Source organism: Aptenodytes forsteri, unplaced genomic scaffold (genome assembly GCF_000699145.1).
Source record: "Aptenodytes forsteri isolate BGI_AS27 unplaced genomic scaffold, ASM69914v1 Scaffold29, whole genome shotgun sequence".
NCBI classification, from domain to species: Eukaryota; Metazoa; Chordata; class Aves; order Sphenisciformes; family Spheniscidae; genus Aptenodytes; species Aptenodytes forsteri.
In genome coordinates, this window is record NW_008794520.1 from 1334083 (window position 1) to 1349321 (window position 15239).

A 15239-nucleotide genomic window follows, 5' to 3' on the forward strand; every position below is an offset into this window, starting at 1 on the left:
CCTCCCAGCTTCTTGTGCCCCCCCAGCCTGCTCGCTGGTGGGGTGGGGTGAGAGGCAGAACAGGCCTTGACTCTGTGTCAGCACTGCTCAGCAGCAACGAAAACATCCCTGTGTTATCAACACTGTTTCCAGCACAAATCCAAAACAGAGCCCCAGACTAGCTACTATGGAGGAAGTTAACTCTACCCCAGCCACAACCAGCACATTTAGGTACTGTAAGGGCAAAACGTTGTAGCTCTGATGGGGCTGGGCAACATCACAGCTCCTTTTGAAGCTGAGGTTTAACCTTTTACACTGCCTTTCTCTGCCAGTTTTGTGTTTTCTGCTGCTTAAGCAACTCTTTGATTCAAAGCATACCCTCAGGCAAACAACACAAAACTGCACAGAATGACTAAAAGTCACGAATTTCAGCTCCAGCAATATACACCACTGCCATCTTGATCTCACTGCAGTGCATCACACACAGCCTCATCTCTGACAGTTACCTGGCAGAGCTAACGGGCATCGCATCGACGCGAGTGCTGACCACGAAGCTCCTACCAAAGTCTTGGTATCCTGGCAGTCCCTCGCAGGCAGCAGCAGCTAGGCGAATTGCCGTCTGCTAGGGACTGACGTACTTAACAGCCATGTCAGAGAGGTATTATCAAATGCCTGTATCTTGTAGTCTGAAAAACAGAAAAATGATGGAGCCTTTACTTGCTTAACTGTAAAGCAGAGTTTATTGCTGTGTAGCCTAACGTGATTCATGGATCTGGTGATGTCAATTTGAGCTTGATGTCAGGTATATGGGCAACGTAGACCGAGGCAAGTTCCGGCTGCTTTCTAAATAAGTGATTTAAACAAATGCTGTCAAAGCGTGCATCCCTCCAGTTCCTTAAGGGAACCGCCTGGCCTCACCTCCTGAGCACAGTGTCTGGTGAGATCAGGCACTGCTGTACTTCACACCCTGCAGTACTGTGAAACTCCAGTGTGACCTGCTGTGTCTGTGGCCGCAGCCACCTGTGTATCTGATGTACCTGCAGAGGATGCTTCTCCTCTCAATTTCAATGAGAATTAAGAAATGTTAATAACCTAGAATTTCAAAAAGTTGTTAGATAGCGGCTCAGACTTTTAAATGCCAACTGAAGTAACTTTTTCCCTTGTGAATCTGAGTTTGCCTGCATAGCAAATAGCTACAGTTCAAACTAGTGTTTGGAGGCTTAATTAAACCTGAAGGAAGACACATGTAAGAGTCTAAAAGTTACTAAAACCTGCTGGTTTTATTCAGAACCACCGATGAATTTTTTTTTTAAGTGAATTGAATTTTTCATCTAAGATAGTCACTGCTCTAAACCCCTTAAAATCCAAACAGACGACCTGGAAGGAGAAAATGAAGAGGTCTTCTTAAGCTGGTTGTTGAATAGCATACAAATCTGCATGCGGCCACTCCTGAAGTTTCCAGTGATCGTGCTTTGGCCAGATTTTAGTGCCTGTGGGACAAGCGGTTACTAGCATGCAGATCTAATTACCAACCCTGCTGCACTGAAGACCGCCCATCACAGTCTGCGGCTGCAGCAGCGAGAGCTTTGTTCCAACGCTGAGTGCCAGCGGACTGGAGGAACAGCAGGCTCCGGTTCCGCTGCAGGAACCCTTCCAAGAAGCGACACAGATTTTGGGGTATGTTTTGCCATGGCTTGGCATCTGGAACTTGAGAAACGCCATAAAGCCAGGAGGCTACCGTGCAGGTCAGCGTAGCTGTACGCTTGCACGGGTGTTACTGCAAAGGCTGAAGATGCAGCAGGGCTGTCTTCAGCTAGCTTGAGAACTGGTGGCAGGGCTGCTGATGTAGCATACAATGTAGCTCTCCACCTCCTCAGAGATGAATTTAGCTTCCTTAGGAGGTGAATCTGAGCCTCTGTAATTTTACTGTGGGAAGTTCTCGAGACAACTAGTTTAGTGCTCTGCCCACCCAAGCATCTGTGACAGCAGTGAGTTGTTGCAGAACGACGGGCTTCCACTGAAAGCAGCCTGCCTTCATACTCACCCAGAGAAGACGAGGAACGAGCGGAGCTTTTATTTCGCTACAGTGGTTTTAGAAAGCTCTTAACAAAATCGGCTTCCCACACTGGCTCTGTGCATGTCTGCGTTTAGAAGAGCCACGACACATATTCAGGATTTAAAATCCTGGATTTTAATCACATGGAATCTGAGCTTAGTGTGGGGGAAAGAAATACGCTATCCGGGGTTACGGCCTAACCTGCTGGATGCTGCTTCCTGCTTAAAGCCAGAAGAGGCGTTACCATCCCCCGGCCTTCTGCACCGCAAGCACAGCCTTTTACCCGCGGATTTGTGTGCCAAGCCCAGTAACTTGGTGCAATGGGAGCATAACTGCTGGATAGTCATCAACCTTGATTAAAAAAAGTTGGAACCATGGATAATTTTCTACCTCTCTTGCTACTTTATTTCTGTGACTAATTACTCTCATTGTTAAAACTTGCAACTTTATTTTAATTGAAAAAAGAGGAAAGAGTAAAATCAGGCATGCAAACATTCCTCTTTCTGGCACTTCAAGCATTAGAGTTTAGATCTTACGTTATAGCTGTGTTGTTACCCTTGACTTCAAGACGACCAAAAAAACCCATGGAAAATACAACTCCCATGTGAACTCAGATAAATGATACAGTATCTTGAATATTCAAATAGGGGAAAAAAAAAATCAGCTATGCTAAAGAACATCATTTGGCAGTGCTTAGACGTACAGTCATTTATCTCCCCAAATAGAAGTTGCCCATTTGGAGTACACCAGTCATCTCTGCTTGTACACAGTGGGCTACTAGTTTTATTTCCTGACACTGAATCTGCTCCTAGAAAAAACTCACTGGAGACTATTGCTCAGCAGAAGGGCATTGCTGTATCCTGCAGCAAGGCTCCGAGAACCCCGCAGCTATATTGAAGTTAAGGCCTCCGTTTGTCGTGCTGTTGGAATCCACAGATTGTGCAGAAATCAAAGAGCTTTGGAAGATGACTGTGAACAGAAAATGTTAATAACTTTCTACGTCCCTCCTCGCTCCATGAAACCCACATCCATCCCACAGCTTCCACAATGAAAGCTCTTCAGTAATTTATTATTGTACCCAGGAGCTCCTGATCCTTCAACCGTACTTCAGTCTCTGCGTCTGAATAGCTGTTTTTCATGGGAATTCCCAAGCCCTTCCTACGTGAGGATGGACGCAAAGAAAGAGGAAGGGTTTGGCCCTGGGAATACACGTTGACAAACCCCTGTGAGCAGTACCTCATCAGCTAGCCTACACCGCAGTCGCCAAGAAACCAGGTATGAGCAGCAGCTGATTACAGGAACATGCTGCTGGGTGGGAAGCGGCCACCAACCCTGCCTGAAGAGCTGGGTAGAGAGGCAGCGCCTGCCTCGAGCTCCAGGGCCCAGAGCCGTGGTAGCTCTGATGCCAGCTGGCCGAGTCTGCATGGGCTGCAGCCGCGGCTGTGTAGACACTGTGTGAATAAACAGGCTTGTGTTCATACGTTTTGTTTAGAAAGAAGACTATCCTAAGAGTATGTCATCCACCACCCAAACGAGTCAGATGTGTGTATCGCCTTGTGCGTGTGTCCTACTTAGATGCCTAATTTAGCAAAGCTGGCGCTAAGGAAGCGGGTGTACCAGCAGATCACAACTCTCCAGCTGTCTCTTTTGCATCAGCACCGGCAGCTATGCAAAGTGGGACCTAAAAGAAGTAATACCCTCTCTCTCATGCAAGTAATTTCATGTTTCTAAAGAAATTTCTTTAACGTTTTGCTGCCTCCTAGACGGCTGGGTATACCTGTGCCATAGCGTCTCCCGAAAATAAAGTACTTTGTCACACAGCAAAATGCTTTTGCACGTCATACATTTCTCCCCCCATCAAATACTGTTTGGTTCAGAAACCTACACACTAAGGTCACACTTCACTAAGCAGATTTTTCATTAAATAAAAAGGAAGAAGGGAAGAAACCTTAAAGAAAATATTGGTCACATTTTAACTTGCCTTCCAGGATTTTCTTTTATTCGAAGCAATAGTGACTCGGTGCCGTACTGCACTCGTTTTGATACACTGTAACAAAAAGATTGTCTGGATTTTGTCACGCTTGGATTAGGTGTATGTCACTGATTTCACTCTCAAAAGATATTTTACAAGTGCACTTGTGGAACTGCATTTAAAGAAAGCTGTCACGGTCTAAAAGGTAAGCGTATGCCTTAAGTTCAGAGACTGTCTCAGCTTCTGAAACAAAGAGCAGACTTACTTTATAGCATTTATTCATCAGCATATCAAAAAAATTAAATGTATTGAAATGCAAATTAAAGCTCCGAGCAGGCTCTATCAAATAAAAAAAGAAAAGTTTTGCTACAAGTCCCGTAAATGTTATTTTACAAGCCTGGTAACACCAAATGAATTCAGGGCGAGATCTTTCTCTTTAAACAGTCAAAGAAATCCAGCAACACTGAGGTAAAATTCCGAGAAACTCCTAGCTCCTCCCTTGCAACCAGCTGAAATGGAGAATTAAGACAGATTCTGCTTGCTACAGGTTTGCATAGTCCTTTGCATACACACATCTACGCTCCCAGAATTCCGTGCCTCAGCTGCACAGCTCCAATCACCAAACTGTGGGCGTTAAAAATATTCTTAATTCTGTGGCCCAAAAAATTCATGTACCAATTATGCAAAAAGATCTTAACTCTCCAGCAAAGACATGGTGCACATTGAAGCTTATTGACTGAAAGGAGAATAACCACTTTAAAGCACCGCCCTCCTTTCTTCAGAAACTCCACTTCGAAGTTACCTCCCGCCACTGCCCTTCGCTTCGGCAAATAGCCGTCATGATTTTACTGGAAGCCAAAACCGACCCAGTTGTTTCCGTTTAGCAGGACTGTCACGTTTACAGTGTCCAAGCATCTTGGGTACGGTTCCCAAAAATTGCCTTCCCACAAGCAGCCATAGCACGGCCTGCACGTGTTCCTCCACGCTAAAACTGACCGGGGACAGCCTGACGTAACGGTTAAGCCTGACAGTCATCAGGTTAAGCGGGCCATCGAAGTGGCGCCTCTTTCCTTTTGATTCCTCCTCAGGCATCAGAAGAAGTGGCACCCCCAACATACACTGCCCGAGAGGAACAGCTGATGTAACTTTTTTCATACCTCTCCAGCCGCTCCCCTCATTTTCACACCGGGATCTGAAGGCAAAGACAGTGTCCGTCTGCCCTGGATTTCAACCTATTGTAGAAAGAAAGGGACTTGCTCCATTAAGTTATAATCTGGACTCCGATTTACTTTCTATGAGCAGTAACTGGATCTTCACAAACCCCAGATTTATATCGTAGTCAAAATCACTAGCTCCTAGCCAGAGCAATGGTTCTAATGTTTTTATATTCCATGTTGAAGTTTTCCAGGTTCCTGTGTTTGTAACAGGCAAGCATAAAGTTTAATGTTACACCAAACAAATAATCGCATCATTTATTCTACATGTAAGTTCATTACTTACCCTGCGTAGGAAATTTTGCTTGATACTAAAGCAATTTTGATGCAAACTGTAAAACCCAAATTGAAATGTCCATTCAAGTTATTTTTTTAGAAGTGCATGGTATGCAAACACATCACAGCTTGAATTCACAAACAGGTTATCTTGGTGCCAAAGTTACATTATTCGATTTACAAATTAGAAAGAAAGAGAATTACCATTTTTATAGAGGGCAAAGTTTGTAGACATAAATAATGTCTCCTAATAGCAAAGGTGAGTGGGGAAAGTTTGCAAGTAGCACTCAGTGCAAATTTCCTTTTTTGAAGGAACTCCGAGTGTAATTTTTTTCCTTCTTTGGAGGTACTCAGAATGTAGTTTCGCCTTCATTATTTCGCTAGCTCTAGGAAGACTGACTTTGAATACGTACAAGCGGAGCAGCCTGTGTATATTCAGTCACTAACTAGCGTGGGGGAGTAAGGTACAAGCTGGCTCAGGAGAAAGCTTTTCTTTCTGTTTGTACTGAAGGAACAGGAAAAGTGTTTCAGGTTGTCACAAAAACAGTCTCATTTATGAGAAGGTACATCACATTGGGCCTAGTCTACCACAGTTCTGGTAGCTCACTGCATTTTACCCCGACAGAACGTCAACAATCTCCTCATGCGAGGCTTAACAAATGCCTACGCTTCCCCACGTTCAGTGCAACAGTTTGCATAAATTCACATGCTAATATCAAACCTTCCATTGTATTCAGGAGTGGAATCAGGTAGTGCAGTGCGATGAACTTGTACCGTCTCCACCGAGAATTCGGTACCATCAGCGGATGCTTATGGAAGACAAGCATAACCTCCCGTGGGCCTCCTTTGCGCGTACCAGGTTTGATAGTTTGTGCCAAATACCAAAACACCACGCTGACCAAAAGGAGCAGGAGAAACCAGAATGTTACCGGTTGCCATGTGACACATGAAAACGTCCTTACGGCTGAACATCGACACAATTCATCTTTTAATGCACTCGTAATTCAAAGGCGTATTAGGGCTTCTAAAGCAAGTTCCACCTTAAAAACACAATAGCAGAAGGTCACTGGATTCCAAACATTCTTTATTTTATATTCGCTGCCATAGAAAGTAATCAAACAGCACTGTCATCGTTGTTATTGGGGAAAAAAGAATGTGGTTCTTCTCCTGAAGATGTGATGTACATTAAGAAGTCAGTCCAAAATCCTGATGTTAAGTACAAAAAGCAACTGTTTGAATTATAAAATACTGTATATACAGACATTAAAATGTTTCAGAAAGTGTTCCACAAAGTTTCTAAACTTTCAAGGGCAAATCTTCAGCAGGGTAAGTAGGTGGTTGTCTTCGAAGGTGAGCATCAGTTCACTTGAGCGGAACGTCTCAATCTTTATCTTCCTGCACTACAGCTGACGTAGACTTTGATTTTCATCCCAGCCAGGGATAACGTGATGGTCCTAGTGATTAAGGTGTTTCTTCCTGGAGCTATTAATTTAACAAGCACACTCTCTATATATAAAAGTGAAATTTCAAAGAAATTTATACAACAGCTAGACTTTATAAAAATATAGATCTATAATTTTACACCAGGAATTATCCAAGGTAAGTTTCCATTTTCTTGTATCTTAACCGTTAGAAATCCATTTTTATCCTTTGGAATCTTATCTATGGCTAGAGTGTAAATGAAAATAATGTGAAGTTATTAGCTGGTGAAGAGTTTCAGGAATCTCATTCTGTGGGTTTTTTTGGCCAAAATTAACAAACCACTGCATTCTGCAGTGCTCGTCTTGTGGTACTGGACATATTACACAGTATGTATCTACTTATTCCAGAATCTCGACCTAATTCAGTGTGAAAACCCAAATAAAAAACACCCCCATTGTCCTTGCTGTTGGAAAAAACCAAACCCAAATAAATAAAGTTAGACAATATTTCTATTTTGCCATACTCTGTTAACTCTTTACTGTGTAGTGGAGGCAATAATGAATAATACAGCCACGTGATGAAGGAATGTAAAACTGAATACATACTGGAAAAAAACCAGACTTTTATAGCTGTGTGTATATATTTTTTTATATATCTCTCTCTATACATCTACATTGCAGTTGTAACAGTCACCTCACAAAAGAGATTCAATGGACCGAACAATCATCTATAACTTCACCAGCTGGAGTTCTTCAGGAAGAACTAGCTTTCAGCTTAGACAGCAGCATTTCATTCTTACGGCATTCCTGTTAACAGAAAGCAAACAGATAAGGAGGTAGTTGCTCGTAACTCCACTAGCTGTATCTTTACATCAGCAAAACCAAACCCTTTTATTTTGAAAGATCTCCAAAATCCAAAGTAGTCTGGAGTGACTGATGAGCTGAAGATAATTCTGATTCATCCGTAATGTTATTCCAATGGTAATACTCGTTAAACTTTATGACACTGAAGCCAAAAGGAATGCTGCTTGACCATTCATCTGAAGTCGTTACAAGTAGCTAAAGCAAATCCACTTTTTCACTTATAAATTGAATAAATCTGAAACTGAGATTACTTTTAGCTGATCTGGAACTTCACAGAACAGTTTGCAAAAAAGTCAGTGTTCAGGGAACAACTCTAGGTCAAGAAATATATTTACATAAGTACATACCACCTGTTTTCAACACCACAACCATGACTTCATTTATTTTTAAGGATAGCAAGGTCGAGTAGAAGTTACCTCACAAGGCAGTGGAAGAAAAATGGCTTATTCATGCTTCCACCAAAAAAAACCCAAAACAAAACAAAAATTCCACCTAACTTCTGCAACTAGGATGTAAAATTCTGTCTGTCAGAAAAGCAGCTGAACAGTGCCTGTCATTCTCCCAGAGTACATTGTCCAAAACAGGAAGGAACTGCCTCCGAACAAAGCAGGACAAATTACAGAAAGATGTTTTTCCTCAAACATCTGAAGCCAAATGACAATTTTGCCTGGCAGCACTACTTTGTCATTCATTATCATGGAGACAATAATTAACAGAAGCACATTATGATGAAAAGCTCGGGAAGGGCTAAATCAATGAAGCGTTAAACAGTGCTTTCACAGTGCTTAGAAAACAAGGCTGGTTCCTAAAGGTATTTATCACTGAGACGCTGGATTCCCTCCCTTATTCACATGCATTTCCACAACCCTCTTTGCTCCAATACCTAACTGCTCATAGATCTTCAAGAGATTCCATTTGGAAACCCCAATATACAGCTTGTTCGGTAACAAATTGTCCTTCCCCTGTAACATGGAGGGGTGCTAGTCTATCAGTGAAAAAAGAATTTCCAGAATCAAATTCAGAGTCCAAGAATCATGTGGCGATAACCACCAAGAGACATTGTGAACATGGTGTGATAATCACCATATTAGGAACTCTTGTGCACGTATTAATGCACAAGTCAAGTGAGCTGGTTGTGGCTGGGGTAGAGTTAACTTTCTCCATAGTAGCTAGTCTGGGGCTCTGTTTTGGATTTGTGCTGGAAACAGTGTTGATAACACAGGGATGTTTTCGTTGCTGCTGAGCAGTGCTGACACAGAGTCAAGGCCTTTTCTGCCTCTCACCCCACCCCACCAGCGAGCAGGCTGGGGGGGCACAAGAAGCTGGGAGGGGGCACAGCCGGGACAGCTGACCCCAACTGACCAGAGGGGTATCCCACACCATATGACGTCATGCTCAGCACATAAAGCTGGGGAAGAAGAAGGAAGGGGGACACGTTCGGAGTGATGGCGTTGGTCTTCCCAAGTCACCGTTAGGCGTGACGGAGCCCTGCTTTCCTGGAGATGGCTGAACACCTGCCTGCCCATGGGAAGGAGCAAATGGATTCCTGGTTTTGCTTTGCTTGTGCGTGTGGCTTTTGCTTTACCTGTTAAACTGTCTTTATCTCAACCCACGAGTTTTCTCACTTTTACCCTTCCGATTCTCTCCCCCATCCCACCAGGGGGAGTGAGCGAGCGGCTGTGCAGTGCCTAGCTGCCAGCTGGGTTAAACCATGACACAAGCCAAAACGGGTCACTGAACACTTGCCAGTTTACATTAGCAAAAGCGTTCTTACCTCTTTAAATTCTTTCACTGTTTTAAAGTAAAGCCTCTGTTTCTCCAGAAGCTCTAAGTATTCATCATTCAACTGGTCTCTTCGCATTTTGTTTTCTTGCTTCTTCTTTTCCATCTGTTGGTAAAAAGGAAGGCTAAGAGATCATATACTGTATAAGGAATATACAAACACACACGTATATACTGTATAAGGAACAACTATCTAAAATAGAAAATGGGAGACAGATGCTTCATAAAGGATACCCCTGGCTTGTGCTTTAAATGCAATGAACATTTAGGCCAGCTCTTAAAAAAAAAATTAAAAAGCTAATGCCGAAGTCTCAGTACCGGTGGCACTATAGGTAGCATTCGGAATTAAACTAAGGCTCACATCTCTGCAAGCCAGGAATCTTGTTCACTGAACAATTCTACCTCAACGATGACACAGTGAAATTACTTAACAAAAAACAAACAAACAAACAAACCAACCACCAAAAAAAAAAAAAGGTTTTTGATGCAACACAGATCTTGATTTGGTTGTTTATGTTAGTTGTATCAAACGGGGAGGGCAGGAGACATCTTTACCTTCCTGTGCAATGCTGTACTTGCTCAAGACCCACACATAAGCAATCTCTTTTTTTTCCTCCTTGTGCCAAAGTTGTGACAAACATAACTTTAGTCCCTACATGTGAAGAGGATTGGTTCTTAGTACAGAACAGACTGCCTTCCTCTCAGGGGTAGTTCTAATGAAGTTCTTCCATCACAGCATCACAAACAAGTTTGCTGCTAGTCTAGAGAGTAAATTTTCCCTCCCTCCCTCTGGTGCTAGGGCACAACCACATTAAAAGCGCCCTGTTGTATTCCTCTCCCCAAAAATTATTTTTGCATTCTCTCTGACAGGCTTTCACCTCCTAAATTTTGACAAGGAAAAATGTAATTCCAAAAACTGCAAGAGTCCCCTGAAGCCCAAACAAACAGGTAGTTCCACAGCAGCAGAGCCTGCTGCATTTCTAGATTTATGTATCAACATCGACCTTACTGATTCTTATGCCTGAAAGAAATGAACAGATCCCAAACTTCCCCTGAGTATGAACACTGCTAACAAGGTATGTCTCCTTTACAAAGCCAACTGCTGTCCAAAACATCAGGGAATCTCTCCTAACGTAACTTATCAGGGCCAGTAGGTTTTTAAAGTTATGCTTGAGGAAGAAAAAGCGTTACATGTGTTAATGCAGAAGAAAGCATTACCACATGTGTCCCATTCCTTTAGGGTGAGGCTAAAAACAGCATTGCTAAAACATCTAGGAACTAGATTCTTGTGAAGTGATAAGACCCTATTACTATCCTTTGATAAATTTCTTCCTTTATGCATGACCATGACAAATTTCTTGACATAGTCCCCTCAGTAGAAACTGGCCTGCTCTGTCCTCAGAAAGCCTCATGAATATCTGCTATCACACAGAAATGCTTGTTCGCAAGTTACTCGTTCTTGGTAACAAGTATGTCTGATTTCTCCTTAGGCCTCTTTTACGATGCAGTTAAAATATGATGGGCTTTGAAAACTGAAATTTCTCTTCAGGTAGAAGGTCTTCAGGGCTGTACAGAAAACAAAGTGGATGTACTTTAAGAGTGAATCGTGAAACTGACTGTGAGCACTTCTAATGCACTGCAGACAGAAGTCAAATAGATAAGACTAAACCATCACGGGGATGAATAACCCTTGCAGCGTACAACTAGCCTGTCTGTTGAGAAAGTCATCCAAGAGACATTTCCTAGGTGAAGAATAGGGAAACCTTCCCTTTTGCAGCAGAGCTGTTCCCCAAGGAACCATGTGAATCGTTAAAACTTTCTTAGCATCCATTTGTTGTCAGTATCTTCACTGGCATTGAGAAATCAACTGCGAGAAGGTACCAAATGATTATCTACTCCATCACTAACAATCAATTTTTTTCTCTCAATTGAGATAAGCTTAGCTTTTTCATTCAGAAACTCTTGTTTTTCCCCATTAGTTGTAACTGCCACCTCCTGCTGATCCAGACACCTACGCCGAGGAATGAAACGTCACTTGTGAACTCTCTCACAATATGCCAGTGGCCAAACTGCCAGTGCAGAAATACAGCACGAGTGATGTGAGCTGCCATTGCTTTCAGCAACCATCAGAGATGCTGAAATTATTCTCCCAAAATAATGAGTCATCTGACATGATAACTCCCATTTACTCCCCTCTCCCTTAGCTGTACGTGAAGCAGCTGACAGTTTTGGTTCCATTTGAGAATACAGTAGGAGAGTCCAGAATGATTTTATGGACTTCAAAGATTTAACAGTTCAATTGCAAGAACCTGAAGTAAGTCACAGCAGAGCTCTCAGCCTGCTTTCACTCCTTGCATTTGCTGTGCTGTTAGCCGTTTCTGCATGCGTAACACAGGACAAGACAGAAAACAACACGCTGAACTCCTGGACAGTTTCAATTTAGGGCAGTTGCTTGCTGCAGCAATTAAAATAATGTCACTCTTCAAAAAAGAAAGAAATGTAATTATCTTCAAGCTCATCTTCACCAGTCAGAATTGCGCTGTTCTAAAGTATTTTCATAATCTCAATTAGACCCTGAGTCACTCGTTATGTCAACAGCCTTCATGACAGAAAGATGACCCATACATACAACCACTGATATCACTATTTTTTCTGCCGTCATTTTGTTCTCTCTGAAAATAAGAAATCAAGCAAATAAAACTAATTAATTGCAAAAAAAGGCAATGAACTAGCCACCTATTTGAACACAGCAGTCTATAGTAAATGTCTCACATTTTTATAGTGGAGTTTATTAGTGCAAAAGAGCTTTATTACAGCTTGAGTTCCATCCCGTTCTGTTTATCTGTAAGTACATGCTTATCATATTTTCTACTTGAAGTTTCTATTTAGCTATTGAGATAAAACAGCCCAATACCTGGACAGACTGCATTTTCAGTACACATTCTAGTATATATTGATTTATAGTCTATCATACTTCCATTTAAACTCAAATAAAGAACAGCTATAATCCACTACCAAGAATTTTCTGGCTCTATAGAGAAGAGAATCTCAAAGCCCCTTTATGGGACTTAAGCGAACATATTCATATTTTCCTATGAAAATAAAAGAGAGTAAAACAACACAATAGCTACAAGTTAGTAACTACCATTATCAAGAAGTACTTAAGCCTATCCCCATTGAATGCAAATGTGCCTGTGGACAGCCTTACTTGGAGCCACTGTTGGACCTCATGGTTGCACTGCCCCAAGACCACTTAACACAAGTCCACTGAGGCTGTGCTTTTACAAAACAGACCCCAAAGGTTACCAGAAGCAGTTTTGTCTTCTCTGAACGAGCACTGGGGCTCTGCTCACCCACAAACCCCTTTCACTTGCTATGTGGACATAACACACTCATCAGCAACGCTGAGTCTTTTCTGAATCAGGTTGAAACCAACAACAACAACAAAAAACCACCCGAGTGGATTCAGCAAGGTGTCAGATGAGCACTGCATCTGGGACAAGGGAAGCTGATGGCTGGGACTCTGTGCGGTGCTGCTGACCCTCTTCAGCAGCAGAAAGCAGCTTCAATCAGCTCCAGCTGCCTGCGAAACCGCACCCGAGACATCGGTCTGACTGCGCCCACGCAAACCAAATGGAAGAATTCTCACTGTCTTCAGTGACATACAGCTGTTTCAAGCACCTACATCACTACACTGCCAATAACGAAGTTAAGGGGTATAAGCTTCCCGTCCAGGGAGAAGTGTTATAATACCTCTGTTCTACTCTATTCATTAACATTTCAGTGGTGAGCAGTTTCTTATGGATGTGAAAATAAGTAATACTTGTTAGTTGCTTGCTTAATTTGCACCTCACATAATAACTATGCATGGAGAAACCCATTATCCAAGAGGCTTTTCTGAAATAATTCCCAGGTTCTAGCAAAGAAAGTGAGAAGAGTCTCAGACCTTCATCCGATTCTGTTTGATGCCTTCTACAATCTGCTCCATCTGCCGTAAAAACTGATCACGAGAACCAGAAGATGCCATTGCTCTGGAAAGAAAAGAAGATAACAACTGACAGGGATGTAGGACAATGTGTCTCATCTACAGTTGTCTTGCGTATTTACCCATGTCCAAGAATTCACGTTGCTTAGTGTTCTATGTAAAAATTCATCTTTTTAATCACTGATTTCAGGTAACAGCGCAGCTCTTCAGCTGGTATAAACTATCAAAGAGATGGGAACAGACTACAGAGCTCGTCACAAGTGTTCTCCCTGTCGGTTTAAGTCTGTTCCTTTCTCTCACGTGTTGTACAGAAATAAATTGCTATTAACCAACCAAAAGCACAAACTTTTAAAGAAAAGCAGCTGCTGTGAATATTAAGAAGGCAAGTAGAGGACTAGTAGATCAGTAAGTTTTCTAAAAAAATAATTTCATGCCCTGATAGGGAAAGCCCAGAAGTAATTTTAGACTTGTAACATATCTTAAACAAATTAAGAAAAATAAAACAAAGAAAATAAGACACCCACCCCTGCACACCCACCCAACAAAAAAAAGAATCTAAAACCCAGCTGTCCATTACTGCATTGGTTTCTACTGACTGGACAGAATCAAAAGGATCTCATCACTGAGCAAAATAGATCTACAATCCCTGCTGCAAAGGAAAACATCTGAAATACTTAATTCCTGGTTTTTGTTGTAATTAAAAGTTTTGGATATCACAATAGGGGGAAAAAAAAAAAGTAATCAAAATTTCTGACCAAACACAGAAGGACACAAGTGTATCGAAGAGAGTAAAGACATAATTAATTACTGTGGAAAAAAAAAGCAGCTTATAATTTCACAACAGAATTATAAAAAGATATAATAATAGGAAGAATTGTTTAAGACTATTAAGTGGCCGTCTCCTCCCCCATGACTCTACTGAATTGTACTGTTGTGACAAAAATTCATACTGGACTTTTTCTTGTGAAGTCAAAAAAACACAGAAAAAAAATATGCTGGCTGCATCAGAGAGTGATATTTGACCTGGAACTTCCAAGGGAACCATGATTTTACCTAAAGCATTCACACTTCATCGAAACCTTTAAATACAGACTTAGTCTATAATAAACATGTCTGCAATATGTCCGAGTCTAATGTTTTGTACATAATGTAATAACCACAACTTCACAAAATGGAGAAAAATATTTAAATTAACGCCAGGAAAATTATGACTGAATGATTTCTTTCCACAACTGCAACTGAAGAGCCAGATATTAAAAACATATGCTGGCTATAAAAGTTAGGTAATCCCAAGTCTTTGATTCCCCAAACATTGGCTTAAACAGAATTAATAAAATATTTTAGAAAATAATTTACATTAATAAAAAATTCTAACAATTTTTTAGACTCTGTAACTCAAGCCCGCTCCCATTTTTCCAACCAACCATGCTATTCATTTCAGCTATCAAGAGAAAAATGACCATTACTTACTGATGAAAGTTGTCATGAATAGAATTCAGTAAGTTAACCTGTGAATCGGGGGGGGGAACAAAAGAGAAATTATACATTTGTCTTTCTTCTATGAGTTTTCAGGGACAATAAAGTAAAATTAAGTTAAAAAATTGACTATATAGATGTTGCCCTGACAAGCAGTCAGCTATATGAAAATCACCATGAGCTTTCTTTTGGAAGAGAAACCATGATCCCTCTG

The 15239-nt window shown here is 41.6% G+C and overlaps 1 protein-coding gene across 1 annotated transcript in view; it reads right to left on the reverse strand.

Moving 5' to 3' along the window:
• Window positions 1-6564: 6564 nt before the first annotated feature.
• The window catches only part of CCDC93 (coiled-coil domain containing 93), a 56284-nt gene continuing 47609 nt past the window's right edge, over window positions 6565-15239 (reverse strand). Inside the window, exons 20-23 of the mRNA XM_009291001.2 lie at window positions 15020-15057; window positions 13511-13595; window positions 9557-9670; window positions 6565-7725 (exon numbers count right to left, since the gene is read on the reverse strand). Coding sequence (XP_009289276.1) covers window positions 7672-7725; window positions 9557-9670; window positions 13511-13595; window positions 15020-15057 — 291 coding nt within the window. The 3' untranslated portion in view covers window positions 6565-7671. The remainder of the gene's footprint in view (window positions 7726-9556; window positions 9671-13510; window positions 13596-15019; window positions 15058-15239) is intronic.